Source organism: Hyaena hyaena, unplaced genomic scaffold (assembly GCF_003009895.1).
Source record: "Hyaena hyaena isolate Hyena2069 unplaced genomic scaffold, ASM300989v1 scaffold_1118, whole genome shotgun sequence".
Lineage (NCBI taxonomy): Eukaryota > Metazoa > Chordata > Mammalia > Carnivora > Hyaenidae > Hyaena > Hyaena hyaena.
This window is the reverse complement of record NW_024081753.1, coordinates 29,509-44,893: the sequence shown is the minus strand read 5'-3', so window position 1 is coordinate 44,893 and position 15,385 is coordinate 29,509. Positions and strand designations below refer to the sequence as shown.

Below are 15,385 nucleotides of genomic sequence, written 5' to 3'. Positions count from 1 at the left end.
TGGCTGGATTAATTCAACCTTGTAGTTGCTGAAGAAGCTATTTTAGTCATCTTAGTGCTTCAGAGATGGTCTAAAGCACTACAGCTGTTGAAGGAAATCTGGCCCCATCAGAATGAGATCAATCCAACAAAATCGGAAAGTATACAGAAAAAAAATGATTTTAGTTTACAAGGGGAAGGGGAATTTGATTTAGAATTGTAGTTCTTTCTCTTACAACTTAATAATCAAATAATTAGTGTTCAAATTTGGGATGTTTGTTGTTTTATGGTCCATATTTCTTAGTATTTTCATGCTGGCACATGGGGCTTGTTTACTTTATAAAAAACTGGTTGCACAATATGGATCAACACAAGTTACACGCAAAAAAATTAATAGGAAAGAGTAACTTTTCATCCTTTGGTGTGAGGTGGAGTTAAGGCAAATTTATAAATTCATATCCCTTCTCACAGTCTTTGGGGGCAACAGACCACTCAACATGCTGGTCCCAGGAGGATTCAAAAGAAGCATCCTCTTGAATACAGGAGGAGGACTGCTTAGACACAGTGCTGGTTTCCTCCCTGGAGGGGGTCAGCCTGACAGCCTCACAGCCTTGATAGTTGAATCCAACAGTTTTAAAGCACAAATGCCTGAGGAGACTTAATGGGCAATCCTTCTGCTACTCTCCCTACATTTTTCAGTGGTCCATGCAGGAGGAAATTTCTACCTATGCATCTAACCTGTTGGAGGTGCCATGAGGGAGCTTCCGCCTTTCTCTTGATCCCTTGGAACAGGAAATGTTCAGTGAGTGATCTCACTCTTATATCAGTTGGCCACACCTTAACAGAGATGAGTTTCTGGTGCTTGGGACCAGAGAACCAGAGAAGGTTGAACCTTTTCTCTCTCGTTCTTTGATCATTGCAGTCAAAACGAGCCCTGAAAGTTGAGGGGTGGGTAAAGCCCTAACATTCCTTTGTTTGTTTGTTTGTTTTCTTTTTCCTGCTGTGTCTCTGCAGGAAATCTCCCTTCTTAAAACAGGCTAAGTGCATGCATGTGGAGTCTGCCATGCAGATCTGGTCTTACCTCTGAAGGTGTGTCTCTTACTGTGTTCTCCTCACTTCCTGTGTAGATTTTGGGTGAGGTGGGAAGCCTCTGATCTAAGCAAGATTCTCAAACATAGTTCACCAAAAACCTTATACTTTGGGTGTGACTGTGATCTTGCTCAGTTTTTGTTTTGTGTATATTCTCCTTTTATTTAGATAGTGAAAGGGAGGAACTGAGGTTAAGCTGCTGAATCCTAATAGAACAATTCCATTTTTCACATGGATATGAATTAGTTTTTGTGGCATTCAGCACTGTTTCAATCTTGAATTGCTGACAACAAATTGATTCAGCTTTTTCTAAATTTAACATTTCTCAAGATTATAGTGCATTAACAGTCAGGGCTTAAGTAAATTCAAAGTAGAGATAGGAAGACATTTTTGTTTTTTTAAAAAAAGATTCTTCATTTAACATTTACAAACTGTATATTGTTTATAGCCCCTCTATTGTGGAGCCCAAATGTTCTGGAGAAAAGTTATTGTTGTAGAGAGAATACAAAGAGTGAGTAAATATTCATAATTGTCTATCTTTTCCAAAATTTTGTTAAGGAATCTGAGAAACTCGAAGAGCCTTTCTGACAGCTGCTATAATACAATGTTCTCCGTTACAGCTTTAATTGAGATTTATAGGTCCTGATTATATTTTAAGATACAATTCTTTCCCCTACCTAGTGTCTTAGTCTATCTGGGCTATTATATCAAAAATACCATAATCTGAGTGTCTTATACAACATGGATTTCTCACAGTTTTGGAGGCATGGAAGCCCAAAATCAAGGTGCTAGCAGATTTGGGGTCTGTTGAGAATCCACTTCCTGGTTCATAGATCGTTATATTCTAGCTGTGTCCTCACATGATAGAAGAGGCAAGGGGATTCTCTGGGTTTTTTTTTTTATAAAGGCACTAGTCCCTAATTATCTCCCAAAGGACCCACCTCCAAATATTATCATATTAAGGATTAGGTTTTAACATATGAATTGGGGAAGCACATACATTCAAGTAGAGCTTAGAAATGAGAATGAATTACTTACTTATATCTTCTAACTGAATAATAAAATTATTTGCATATCCATACTTAGTCTAGATAACGAAGAAACATTCTTGGATTTAATATCTAATGTAATAAGAACAAAAAATGCCATTGAAATGCTCTCTCTTGCTTTGTGAATTTGTTTTTTCCCCCACAGTAATGTAGTACATTTTTACAGAACTAAAATCACACTCTCCTATGACATCCCTTAAAACTTGAAGACTGGATTAAAATGAATATTTAACCCCCTATTGTTAATTTAAACTTTACTTGAAGTAAGATCTTGGGGTCGTATGTAATGCATATAATGTAATGTGTGTTTGTATGTGCATACTCCAAGTTACATAGTATAACTCTTCAAAGAGTCCCAGGGTAGTTTTAAACTTTTAATTTAAAGCATAAACTTTAGATATGACAGAACCATCATAAAATGACATTTCAAAGCATATAGAATATCCTATCCACAGGTGATATGGGACTTTAACTCTGCTGGCCATAGGGCACGATTTTCCTTCTTATCTAAGAGGCCCATGTTGTTTGTCATGGAATTTATTATGTAATTCAGTTGCCTCAAGCATAAATAAAATTAATCTTAGGTGCTGCTTAAAGAATGTTTTCAGCATACCTATAAATTAAATTATTAAAGTTTCAAAGTACACAGACCCTGTAAAGATATGGATGAAAACCCTGTAAAGATATGGATGAAATGGAGAATGGCTCCAATGAGGCTTGTAATTTTATTTCTGAATAATGGTATTTCCTGGTCTTTATGCAAACTTCCTCACTTGTGATTCCTGGGATCATCTAAACAAACTCTCTGCACCTGAGTCCTTGTCTTGGGTTCTGCTTCTGAGGGAACCCACATTGAGACATCATCCAACAAAGCTTTCATCAAAGGCTGGATTGTTGATAGATTTAAGAGACATGAAAAGTATTTCTATCCAAGCTTGCTTGCTACTTACATACTTCATTTTAGAAAAATATTTTTAAGATTATTCATTGTCACCTTATTGAAAACTCTGCTTTCTCTTCTCTTTTGTCCCTTTCTATCATTGGGAAAAAAAGTGTAGAAATTAAGAAAAGGTGAAGGGCATGGGGCCTTTCTTTGTTAGTACATATAAAAATTTTATAACTTAACAGAAGTGATAGGGCAAAGTGTCTTTTAGCTAATGAGGTCAGACTTAGTCATTTTTAAGACATAGAATAGAAGTTATATCCTAAGAAGAATGTTAATTTATCATGTGGACAGTTAATAGGAAATCAAAGAAATGCATTTTCTCAGGTCTTTGATTGCAGGAAATTTTCATTAAAATAAGCTGCAGCTTCGAGTGGCAGTTTTCCATTTTGTCCTCCCTGTCCTTGGCTCCACAGTTCATGCTTCCCTTCATCTCTGAAGCTTCCTTCCTAGTTAGGAGAAGTCTCTATTACGAGCTTGCATTTACCTTACCTTGTGAAAAGCTGACAGAGATTAAACACAATAAAAAAACCAATGAGTGAAAAAGCCAATGAGTATCTTATACCTGACTCTTCAATATGTGCAAAACAGAAGAGGGGACCAATGGACTAAAACTTTTATTTCTTTTTGTAACCTTTTCAAATTGAGACATAATTGATACATAACATTTATTATTTCTTGAAGAGGTGCTCTCTACAAAAGAAAAGGAGAAAGCTGGAGACAAAGGGAGAAAAGAGGCTCAATTAGGAATCAAGGGCTATCTGTCTGTGATCCTCCTCACTCTTGAGGCTTTAGCCCTTTGATGGCATAGCTGATGTGGCTAGATTAGAAGCACAGTGGCAAATTTGCTTTACTCCCACTCTATACAGCTTTGGGATTCTTCAATGAATAAATGCCTAAATAAAAAGTGAAGTCTAGTTATATGTTTGCTGGGGCAAGGCCAGCAAGTAGCATCCAGTGCAAGTGGAAGGGGATTCACCTTCTTTCTGGTTATCCCTGGATAGCGAATCTTCTTATGTACTCCTGGATATCAAAGATCAACAATCCAGAGATAAATTCACACCTGGGAAAACAGTGAGGTCTATATCCCAGTTTTCCCACTTCAGAGCATTGAAGGAACACACCCTGCTGGGTAGAAGAAAGAAGAGATCCTCATTTATGCCAAACATGTTTCTGTACTTGGGTTTAATAGAAATGTTGCAGGATTTTTTACCTGCATACTGGGGATTTGTTGCCTTGCCACTTTGAAGAATGAAGTGCTGGACACAAAATGGGCAGCGGGTAAAAGTTTATTAGAGTATAAGATTAGAAAATAAGAGTAGTATGAAAGCTCTCTTTACAGAGAGGGGACATTCAAAGGTGAATACCCACGACTAAGGCAAGGGTCGTTGTTTTATAAGTTTCTCTACCTTCTTCCCTTCCCTCTCATTCTTTCTCAGGTTCTACTCTTACTGGCTGGATAACTCTAGATGCTGGGTTGTCGATTCCTGATTGGCTCCATTCCATTGATTAAGGAGTCAGACTGTGGCCATATTGTCCCTCCTATAACATAAGTTTTATGGTTTGCTTTTTTTTTGGTAAGGTATTTTGATTGTCAAATTCCTGCGGGAACCTGAGGAGGAGTAGGTGGTATCTGTTACATTCTCAAGAGGGACTTTATGCCTGAGGGGGTTTGCTGTGGTCAGAGGCTCCCAGCATTGTTTCAAAATGTGTGTTTTTCCCCACCCAGGGACCTCAGGTCCTAACCTTTCCCTCTCTGTCTATTTTATACTATCTTTCCCTATCATAAAGTTATACAAATTATCTCATTTTACTAGTTTGCAATAACCTTTATTTCACCTTGCCACCATAATGAAGAACAGTGGAAAGAACTTGGACTTAAGGGTTATGTCCTTAGTTTTTGGCCCTGGGTTCCAGAGACCCAGGGCTCTGCAGAGACAGACAAAGAAAAATCAGGTAGTAGGTAGTAAATTTGGGGAGAAGTTAATATTTTCTAAGTGTTTATGATAGAATTTAACTTCCCTGTTAAATTTTGAACTCTCATTTCTCTGTAGACTCTACTAATGGGAAGGGTACATAGTGTTCAAATTAGGGGCATTTTTGTGTTAATGTGACTTTTTTGGAGGGTATGGGAAGCTGAGATGTGTTAAAAATAAACTGAGGCACATTAAAATTTGTAAAAGTTTGAGTGTATATATCCATTCAAACTGGGGCAGCACTAAACTGAAAGTGTTTAGTAGTAGTCTACCAACAGGAGCTAAGAGAGAAGTATTTATAGAGAAGATATGGAAGTGAACCTAGGAAATTACTTGACTGGGTATCACTTAAGTGATGGCCTTATTTGGGAAAAATCTAGGTGGCTGTTTGTAATTGACTGTTCTTAAGTTTCACTCTTACATTTGAGTGCATTGACTGTGGCTTAGATTTGGTTTGTTTGCATAGACTACCAAGGCATTAGAGCCACCCCAGCCTAATGGTCTCCTTATTTAATTATTTTAATGGATGGATTTATCATGAGTTTGACAGTAGAATGGAGGTGGGGCATGAATTTTTGGTTCAGGACATGGTATGCTCCTAAAGTAAACGTAATTACACCCCTGTCCTGGCCCATTTCAGAAATTTTGGGGGCAAAATATGTAGCCCCACTTCACCAGTCTCAAAGAGAGATAAGTATTGAGGGATAGGCCAAGTGAATGAAGCAATGCATTGGCTTACGTATTTTCTGTTAAAGCCAATGGTTGAGAGAGAATTTGGCAGGGTTGAGAGAGAAGTGAGGAAAGGAAACTCTTGGCATCTTTCCTCAACCTAGGAAAATCTCCCTTCTTGATCCTCTGAGCCCACAATCTCCACTGTCCTCTTCAAGCATAAGGAGCTCTCAAATGATTGGTTAGATTCTGAATTGCAATCTATGCATTCTAACTAGTCACATTCACTAGTGGTGGTATTACCATGCAATACAAGGTTACCAGGGCTGGGAGGCTCCTTTCTTCAAGTCCTTCCTTCCATGATGCTGGATAGGCAAACTATGGCAGGGCATACTCACTGCAATGGGCTGTGCAATCTTGTTTTTCTCTTTACTTCCTCTCATCTGCATGTTGCATCTTGCAGCAAGAACTTTTGACTCACTGGCCAGCAGGTGTTAAGACTGAGATTAAGGAACAATTAAGAATGTTTCTTTGGGCCTTGTGCCTAAATTTTGGGTTCCATTCCAACTTTATCAGAGAACATGCCACTAAGGGTTATTGTACCCAGATAATAAAACAGTGCCTTAATTTTTAATTGATATTCTTCTTTGTGAGTTCTCCCTCAGGAATGTCAGAAAGAACAGTTATTATTGACAGAAGAGGATTTTCACATTTGGAAAACCTTGGCTATTAGGATGATTGGTTTGCTTGTGATTAAGGAGTTTCTTGGGACACAGGACTTTCAGTACTAAAACCAGGAAAGTTCCTGACAAGCCAAGATGAATTAATCACCCTAGAAATGTCATCTTAAGGCCATTAAACCCCAGACATGAATTCAATTTCTACTACTTATGCAACCTTGGCTATGTTACCAACTCTATTTGAGCCTTAAGTCCCTCAGCTGTAGAAAGAAGAGTTTTTATGAACATTAAATTAGATGATATTAAATCATCCTAAAATATTTCCTGTCCATGGTGGGTGCCACATTAATATGTTTTCCTATTTCATTGTTTTGTACTTTTATTGGTGCAACAGAAATAAAATGATAGTCTAAGAAAAAATAAAATAGGAAAAGTTGAAATACTTTTCTGGTTTAAAGAATTGGAGAAGTTTTCTGAGTCCCCTTTCTTTCCAGCTTTTCATCTTGATGTTAAGTGCATCAAGATCGAACAACAGAACAGTGATTATATTCCATTCTTGTAAATGAGGGACCAAATATTCAAATAACTACAGGGGCCACACAGGGAACATGAGTGAGTGAAATGGGATGAATGGGATTTGTGACAAACAAGTACTAGCAGATTGTGGCCACAAGGGAGGGAGAGCCCAGGAGGCCAGATCTTATCAGTTTTCTTTTCCCAAAGAAGCCATATATATAGTTTTAAATGTGAAATATACTTTTTTGAGTATGTTGACATCACATTTAGAACTTTTAAAAACAATGTATTAGCCAATCAAAACATTTCAGGGACTTTAATCCTCTCATTGAACTGTGTTATTGGGTAAGAGAATGTAATTGGATGTCACAATAAGACAAAGAAAGTTTATTCTACCCAGATGGAGTAATTACCATTATTAAAAGGAAACCAAAGTAATTAAATTATGATCAAAACAGAAAAAAAATAGGGAATTGCCAGACTTTGAATTCAGGTTATCTTGTAAATCTAACAACTCAAGACTAAACCTGTGGGGTTGCAAAATTGTAAAGGTAGAACCTGCTAAACTAAGGCTTCATGAAATTCTCGCAAGCATTAGCTGACAGATTTCAAAACAGTGGGAATATTAGTCATCACATATATGCCTGCCAAAAAGGGTAGTGTGTTAAAAGAACATCTGCAGCCCACATAAATACCCCTCGCTGAGTTTAACTCAGAGAGGAAATCAGCTTCAAAAGTTGCAGAAGGCAAAGAAGCTGAAACAGCAGTTTTACAGTAAGTGGTTGAGTGACTTTCCTGTGGGTGAAACTGTTATTGAGGAGCTAGTTAGCTCCCAATATATTACATGTTTGACCTCTAGCTTTTGGTGACAAGAGCTTTGGAGGATATATTTGGACTTCCCCTACTCAAGGAATCATTTACACTGTACACACTGAATGCCAATTCTGTTGAGTATGGGCATACTAAATGATTTATACTCCTGAGTTACAGTAGTACCATGAAATGAGGGAAAAACTCACTTAACCCATGAAATGAGGAAAAAACTCACTGAACCCTTGGATGTACCTAATTGCATGATAAGACCAATAAGGCCAACAAATCATAGCAGCTGCTAAAGAAGCAGCAGAGCCCCTGGTAGTAGTATTGTCTTGAACTTTTTCAAAAAGCATAAAACTATAAATTCTAACAGAACCAGCCTGCCAAATGGAAGGTGATCTGAAGAATTATCACTTTTATGGTCTAAGCCTTTTGATTTTTGGAGCCTTCATTACTGGTGGCAGACTATTACTCAGTGATCTAACCACATTGTTTTGCCACAAGACAGAGGAGGTTTGTGATCTGTAGCAGATTTCTGTGGGTCCTGGATGTCTGGACCAGAAGCTCTATAAAGAGAAATTCGTGTACATAGTTATTACTGAGGATAGCTATACGGTTTCTTCCTTCAAAGATATGTGTTTAGTGTCTTTTCTTTTTTTGACTCAATATATCCAAACAGCACAACTGTAGAGAAGGGGACATGATTTTCTTTGTGTCTTTTGCTTTCATTTATTCTTGGTTAAAGGGAAAGAATTGATTAGTTTAAATGCTGCACTGTGACTACCAGTTATATAAATCCATAGAGAAAGAGGGGAAGTCATATACTAAACTCTTTCTTCGTTCTCAACTTAAAAGAAAATTCCCATGAAATCATCTTAGGTCAAATCAGAGCCATCAATTAATCCCTATCACATTGGTAGACTTTGTGAAATCTGATATGTGAGTGAGGTTATAATTCGGGAATTAGCTTTTTGTTATTTTTTTAAATAGTTTATTGTCAAGTTGGTTTACATATAACACCCAGTACTCATCCCAACAAGTGCCCTCCCCCATGCCCATCACCCCTGTTCCCCTCTCTCCCACCCTCATCAGCCCTCAGTTTGTTCTCAGCATTCAAGAGTCTCTCATGATTTTTGAACTTAGAAAATGTTGCTGATGAAAGGTGATCTGTTTTATTCTTAATCTACAGTTCACCAGTTATGCAGCTTAAGGAGCCTGTTTGAAACAATAAGAATCATGACTCAAGATCTCAGAATGATTGCTTGCAGGTTTGTCCAACATGAGATAATTTCGTGGAATGGATTGTTTAAAGACAGTAAGAATCCATGATGAAACTACACTCCGGAGTTTGAAAAGAGACAGGGCTGCTTTAAGAGAGAAACAGGAAGTTGTAACGAGAAGCCGTATGAATACTAAGCTAAGGCAGAATGCTCATGAAGTAGCAACTTAAGTGGTAGTGTTTATTCTGAAATTTTCAGGCAGTTAGACTGTTTCAGGCAAATCTGAATAAAATAGTCCTTATCCAGGTTTTTATCTAAGGAATTCCAAGAAGACTAGAGAATGGAAAGACAGCAAAGGTTTACGTCAGAGAAAGAGTATCAGTTTCAACATCAGGGAGCGGTGGAGCTGCTTGTCTTTAATTTTTTGCTTATCCTTACCATTTTGACAATCTGGTTATTTAAAAATCATCGATTTCGCTTCTTGCATGAAACCGGAGGAGCAATGGTGTATGGTGAGTGCAGAAATTGTAGGATTGATGTGAAACTTGTTGCTTGGGTGTAATTAGAGACTTGTGCTCAGATGGCAAAGTATTGAAACTAGAGAAAATGTGCTGATTGAAATGTCATTAGCTTGATGAAAGGTGCTGCACATAATGAATGCTCATCTCTTTCCAGATGAGCTGCTGAAATTTGCCCTGTCACAAGAGTAAATATCATAGTCGTGTTCTCACACGGCACATAATGTGAGTCTGTTGACAGATGTGGGTCCATTGTCATGTGGGGAGTCAAACGGAGCAAACTGTTTGTTTTTGTAATGATAGATATTGGGAAGTCAGGACTCTGCAGTCACAAAGAGCGGCTGTTTTTTCACAGGAGAGATTGAGGAGCATTATAAAGTTCTGGAAATAGCATTATTTAAAACTATATAGAGTGAATCATCTTATGTCAACTAGTTTCAAAAAGGAAACTTGCAGAAACATACCCCACCCCTGCTATCAGAATAACTGTAACCAAAACCATTTTTATTATATGGGCAATGTTTTATTATTCAAGAGTTTCTTTACTCAGTACTTTTCATTTCTTAGCCTGATTTCACACTAATTTATACTTATTGTCATTTTTAATATTATTTGCTATATACTTTTTGGAGGGGAAGATCTGGAAAAGCATTTAATATTTTAAACTCCCAAAGTATTCTTCTTTCTGTACAATTTACCACGTCATTCCTTTCAGAAAGTTTAATAAAATGTGACAGAGATTATCTATGCTGTACTCTCATCTTTGAAACTACAATGCAAGACACCAGGAGTTTTAAAACTTACTTTACCATTCTTATCTCAGCCTGATAATGGATAGGAACTTTGAACACAGTGAAAACAAGTGAAGCATTGCTATAATTTATAGCAAAAAATGTACTTTTATATTTTGCTTCCCTCATTTTGGATGTCTTGAAGCCTTTTAGATCCCTGAAGTTCAGGGCACAGGATCAATTTTATATGCTAGCCATGTGACGTCCTGATGATAACAATGTACAGTCATGATTTGAGACCTTAAACTAGATTTTAGCTTAAACTAGATTCCACTGTGAGATACTTGAGCTAGGAACTAAAAGTTATAGGCTAAACAGTATACTTTATTTTAGAAGACTGATGTGCTGATCCTTTCAAAGCAGAGTTAAATTCCTTTGTATTGAGGGTCTTAAAGCACAAAACAAAACGCTCATTTGAGGGGAAAACACAATCAGGTTGAAGAAAATGTCAAACAGAAAGGAAGTGATTCTGTAAGATGTAAAGCCCTAGGTAGCAGTCATTTGCCCTTCTCCATTAACAGTGAACCATGATCTTTCTCTTGACTTGGCTAATAAATAATCAAAGAGGATATGGGATGTAATCTGAGAAGCCAGAAACAATGTAATTCTTGGCACTAAGTTAGAGGATTACATATGGTTTTGCAAAAACAACACAGATTTTTAAATTATAAACTTTTATTAAAAGACAAGATTTCTTCACAGCACTGAATATGATTAAACTATGACCCATTTTACCAATTTCAGCTAATCCATGATAGATATACTTTTTTGTAAAGCATTTGTAAAAATTTGTAAAATTTTGGTGGTTTCTTAAAATTCATCCATACTTTGTACTCGTAATATATAAGTGCAACTTTTACTTATGAGCCTGGCAAAGTTCTAGATTCCCTTTATTCTCAAAAACTTAATGAAATACTTTTAAGTTATGGTTGAAGTCATAAAATATTAGTATATTGCACAATATTTCAGATAGCATTTCTTTAAATTGCTATTCTTAAGGCTATAAGAAGAAGTGGTTTTTAAGAGTGGTATTAAGTTGTCTGATTTCTGTTCCTCTGAATTTTTATATGTAAGTTATTGAAAGCGAATTCTGAAACAGTGCAAAGTAAAATATTATAAAAATAATGAAAACATGCATATGTATGCATAACTATTCCTTTACTAGAATTTTGAGTATCCTTAAGTTATCTTAAACTATATAAGTGAATGAAAATACGTTCACTTTAATGTTTAATTTTTTTGTTGGTATAGAATTATAATTGTTGAAATTTAAGGGGATCTTAGAGGTTATCTTCTCTAGCCCCTTCATTATACAGAGGAAGAAATTAAATCTCAGAGCAGTGAAGTAACTTCCCAAAAATTGAACAGTCACTCATAGCAAGGTTCATGTGCTTTTATACATATGCATGTCTAGGGGCGCCTGGGTGGCTTAGTCGGTTAAGCGTCCGACTTTCGCTTAGGTCATGATCTCACGGTTCGTGGGTTCGAGCCCCGCGTCGGGCTCTGTGCTGACTGCCAGCTCAGAGTCTGGAGCCTGTTTCAGTCTGTGACTCCCTCTCTCTCTGACCCTCCCCTGCTCATGCTGTCTCTCTCTCTCCTAGAAATAAATAAAAAATAAAACATCAAAAAAAAAATTAAAAAAAAAAATTATACATACGCATGTCTAGAAGGTTGGTTCCTGTTCATCATTATATCTGAAATATTTATTAGGCACTTTCTGTCAGTGATAAAGTAGTCTGAAACTGCAACAGAGGAACAAGATTGGACATTATAATAAACATGTTTAAATAAGAAAGAGGAAAGAAAATGTCAAGTGATGAAGTGCCCCGTGCCTATAAATGAATTTGAGATTCACAAATTGGGAAGGAGTCTTAGAGATCATAATTCCAACATCTTAATTTCACAAGCAAGGAAAAGAAAACTTAGCTAGGTGAGGGTCATATAATTAGCTGCTGAGTTGGGTTTCAACTTCCATCTCTACTAAGACATTCTGCCTTTCTACTAGTTATTTTGCTGAAATGTGTCAAATGTCCTTTAGAAGAAAAAGTAGATGTTAATACATTTTATCAGTATATCAGGAATCCAACTTAAAAATTTTAAGGAGCAGGGGCTTAGGAAATGAGCAGTTAAAGAAAAATGAGGAGAAAAGTTAAAAAAACAGAACATTTAATTGCTCTATTATGGTTACTGTTAGAAACAATTTAAAAGTTGTTAACCTTAAAATATCTTATGAAGGATTGTAGAGGCCAAGGAAAACTGTGTAGTATTGTTTGATTTCTATGTTCATTGGAGATCAATCTGATACTCCAACTACAAATAATCTATTATGTGAAAAATACCTTCTTTTTTGACATTAAGAGTCCTATGATGCTTTTAAAAATCAGTGTCAGCATTATTTTTTAACCATACTTTTGCTTCATGAGGAACAGTAATGGGTAATTGTGTTTCATGACATTCTGCGGCTCTCATTATTTCAAAATTCAGGAATTCAAATCTACCTGGTTTATATCTTAAGCCTTGATGATAGTCATTTAAATTGGACTAATAGCTTAAATGACTGTTAATGGCCAAAATATTGACTGACAGCAGCTGGTGCACTTAGTGCTGCTCACTTAAGGCCCTGTATCCCATGCTCCTTGTTCATAAAAGAAAAACCTCTCCTTATTCCCCGATAGCATTAAGAATTTCATTACACATCACGGGCAGTTCTCATACTTTATAGGGCATTCATAATCCCATACATTTGAGAGTTGGGATCTCAGCTTAAGGACAGAAACAATTGAAAGTCTTAGAAGTCTGTCTTTGATTTATGGCCTTACAATATAAGGAACAGTCTCTGAACTAATGTGGAAATTTGCTCACTGGTTAGCAGACAGAAGAGAAATCCCAAGACACAAAGTTTAGATTTTGAATTCATCAAACTATGTCATGTTAAACTATGTAAACTATGTCTGATCATCTAACAGTATACTTAACAATATGATAAGGTCAAATAATTTACTCAATAGCTTTTTTTTTTTTGAAATTTAAAGATAATGCAGTTACATGTGGATCACTAAGGTTTAAAAGCTATCTTTCTTGAAAAATCATAGGGTACTGATTTCATCCTAGCACTGGTTGGAAGTTCCTGAGGATAAAATTGTGCTGCTGAACATCCTGGGGCTCCACCCTACTGGCCCATTTTGCTCTGCTCCAGTCCAGCACTGCTCCTTGACTGCCAGGCCCATTGGAGTTGTTTACTACCACTTTGCCCACTTTGCCCTCTTCGCCCTGCCTGGAAAGCCCTTCTGAGGCTTTGTACTTATTCAAATGTGGTATGCTTTAATGGAGAAAGCATTTGATTCTCTCTTGGGGATTTGGGTTTTTAAATCTTGATGACTTTTTTTTTTTTCAGTAGCTAGATGCATTACTCTGGCCAAGTGACTTAATCTCTGTCCTTATTTCTCTTATCTGTAAAATGAGGAAGAAATGAAAACTCCCTTCCAGCTTCAAAAGTCCTTCAAAATTTAGGCCAAGACTAACTTCAGCTATCAGGCATCTCTCAGTCACTTCAACCCAACTAGTAGCTTTCTTCCTAGAACCCTACCAGCCTATAATGATATTCAGGCCTTTCTTGCAGATAGGATTTTAGTTAGTGTTACTTTACCACTCTTAGTTCTTTTAGTCCTGCTCTGATTTTGCAATGAGTGCTCAGTAAATCCTATTGAATTCCTGTCAGAAAGGTAAGGAGAGCCAGTTATAGCATCAGAACAGGGAGGGCAGGTTGAGATTCAGTGGCTTATGGATGTATGTCATGTGAAAATCAGAGTGGTTCTGGTTTAATTTGAAGGGAACTGCAGGAAAGGTAATTAGGGTTAAGAGTCCAGTGAACTCAACTTGCTCTCCCTTTAGTGTAAAAAGGTCAATTTTAAGAAGCTTCAGAGATCATGGCAAGATTTTCCATGCTGTAAAGTGTTAGTCAAATAAATGTTGAAAAAGTGAAAAAATTCAAGGCATATTGCTCTCTGTAGGTTTTCAGAAGTTGATTTTAAGAAAATAACCTCCTATACAATCGGTTGTGCTTCTGAATCTCTAAGGAGCTACAGAGGAAACCCTGCATACAAACTGTTGTGATGCCTCAAAAGATCCTCTCTCAGGGTATTAAAGGATGATAAGTGTACACATCAAGAAAACGAATCTATGATTCAAACTGTTTATGGAGATATTATAGATAGTCTAAATAGAATTAAAATTATATGGTTAAAGAAGTGGAGATATCAAGAACTAACATTTGTTAAACATCTATTACATCAAAATAAAATAGTGAAAATAGATAACACAAATAGCATTTACGATGTGAACTGTTTTGTCATAAGGGCTTTACATGTGTTCACTCATTTAATCCTCACAACAACCTTTTTTTTTAGATGCAGAAACTGACACACCAAAAATCAAGTAACTTGTCAAAGATCACATACCTTTGAAATGCCATAGCCGGTATTCATACCTTGGTAATTTGCCTCTGTACAACCCAACCACTGAGTGTCACAAATCTGGGTGTATTTGTTTTTTTTTTTTTTAATGTTTTATTTATTTCTAGGAGAGAGATAGCGTGAGCAGGGGAGGGTCAGAGAGAGAGGGAGTCACAGACTGAAACAGGCTCCAGGCTCTGAGCTGGCAGTCAGCACAGAGCCCGACGTGGGGCTCGAACCCACGAACCGCGAGATCATGACCTAAGCGAAAGTCGGACGCTTAACCGACTAAGCCACCCAGGCGCCCCATTCTGTGTGTATTTGTATGTGCATGTGTGTGTTGGGGAGGAAGTATAACATTTTCATGTTACAAATGAGGAAATTGGGGTTCCTGGATGGCTCAGTTGAGCGTCCCACTCTTGATTTTGGCTCAGGTCATGATCCCAGGGTTGTGGGAATAAGCCCCATATTGGTCTCCATTGCTGTGAGCATGGAACCTGCTTAAGATTCTCTCTCTCTCCCACTGCCCCTTTCCCTTTCCCTGCTCATGCTCTCTCTTGAAAAAAAAGAAAGAAAGAAAATAACAAATGAGTAAACCAGCACACAGAGACATGAAGTGACTTGCTGGAAACCAATAGCAAGCTTAGCTTCTTTAAGCCCAGGACCATAAACCCATATTCTTTTACACA

At 37.1% G+C, this 15,385-nt stretch overlaps 1 protein-coding gene across 1 annotated transcript in view; it reads left to right on the top strand.

Annotated features, from left to right (window-relative positions):
- The first annotated feature begins 9,151 nt into the window (after window positions 1–9,151).
- LOC120224168 (sodium/hydrogen exchanger 9-like) overlaps window positions 9,152–15,385 on the top strand; it is a 28,182-nt gene continuing 21,948 nt past the window's right edge. Inside the window, exon 1 of the mRNA XM_039222376.1 lies at window positions 9,152–9,448. Coding sequence (XP_039078307.1) covers window positions 9,277–9,448 — 172 coding nt within the window. The 5' untranslated portion in view covers window positions 9,152–9,276. The remainder of the gene's footprint in view (window positions 9,449–15,385) is intronic.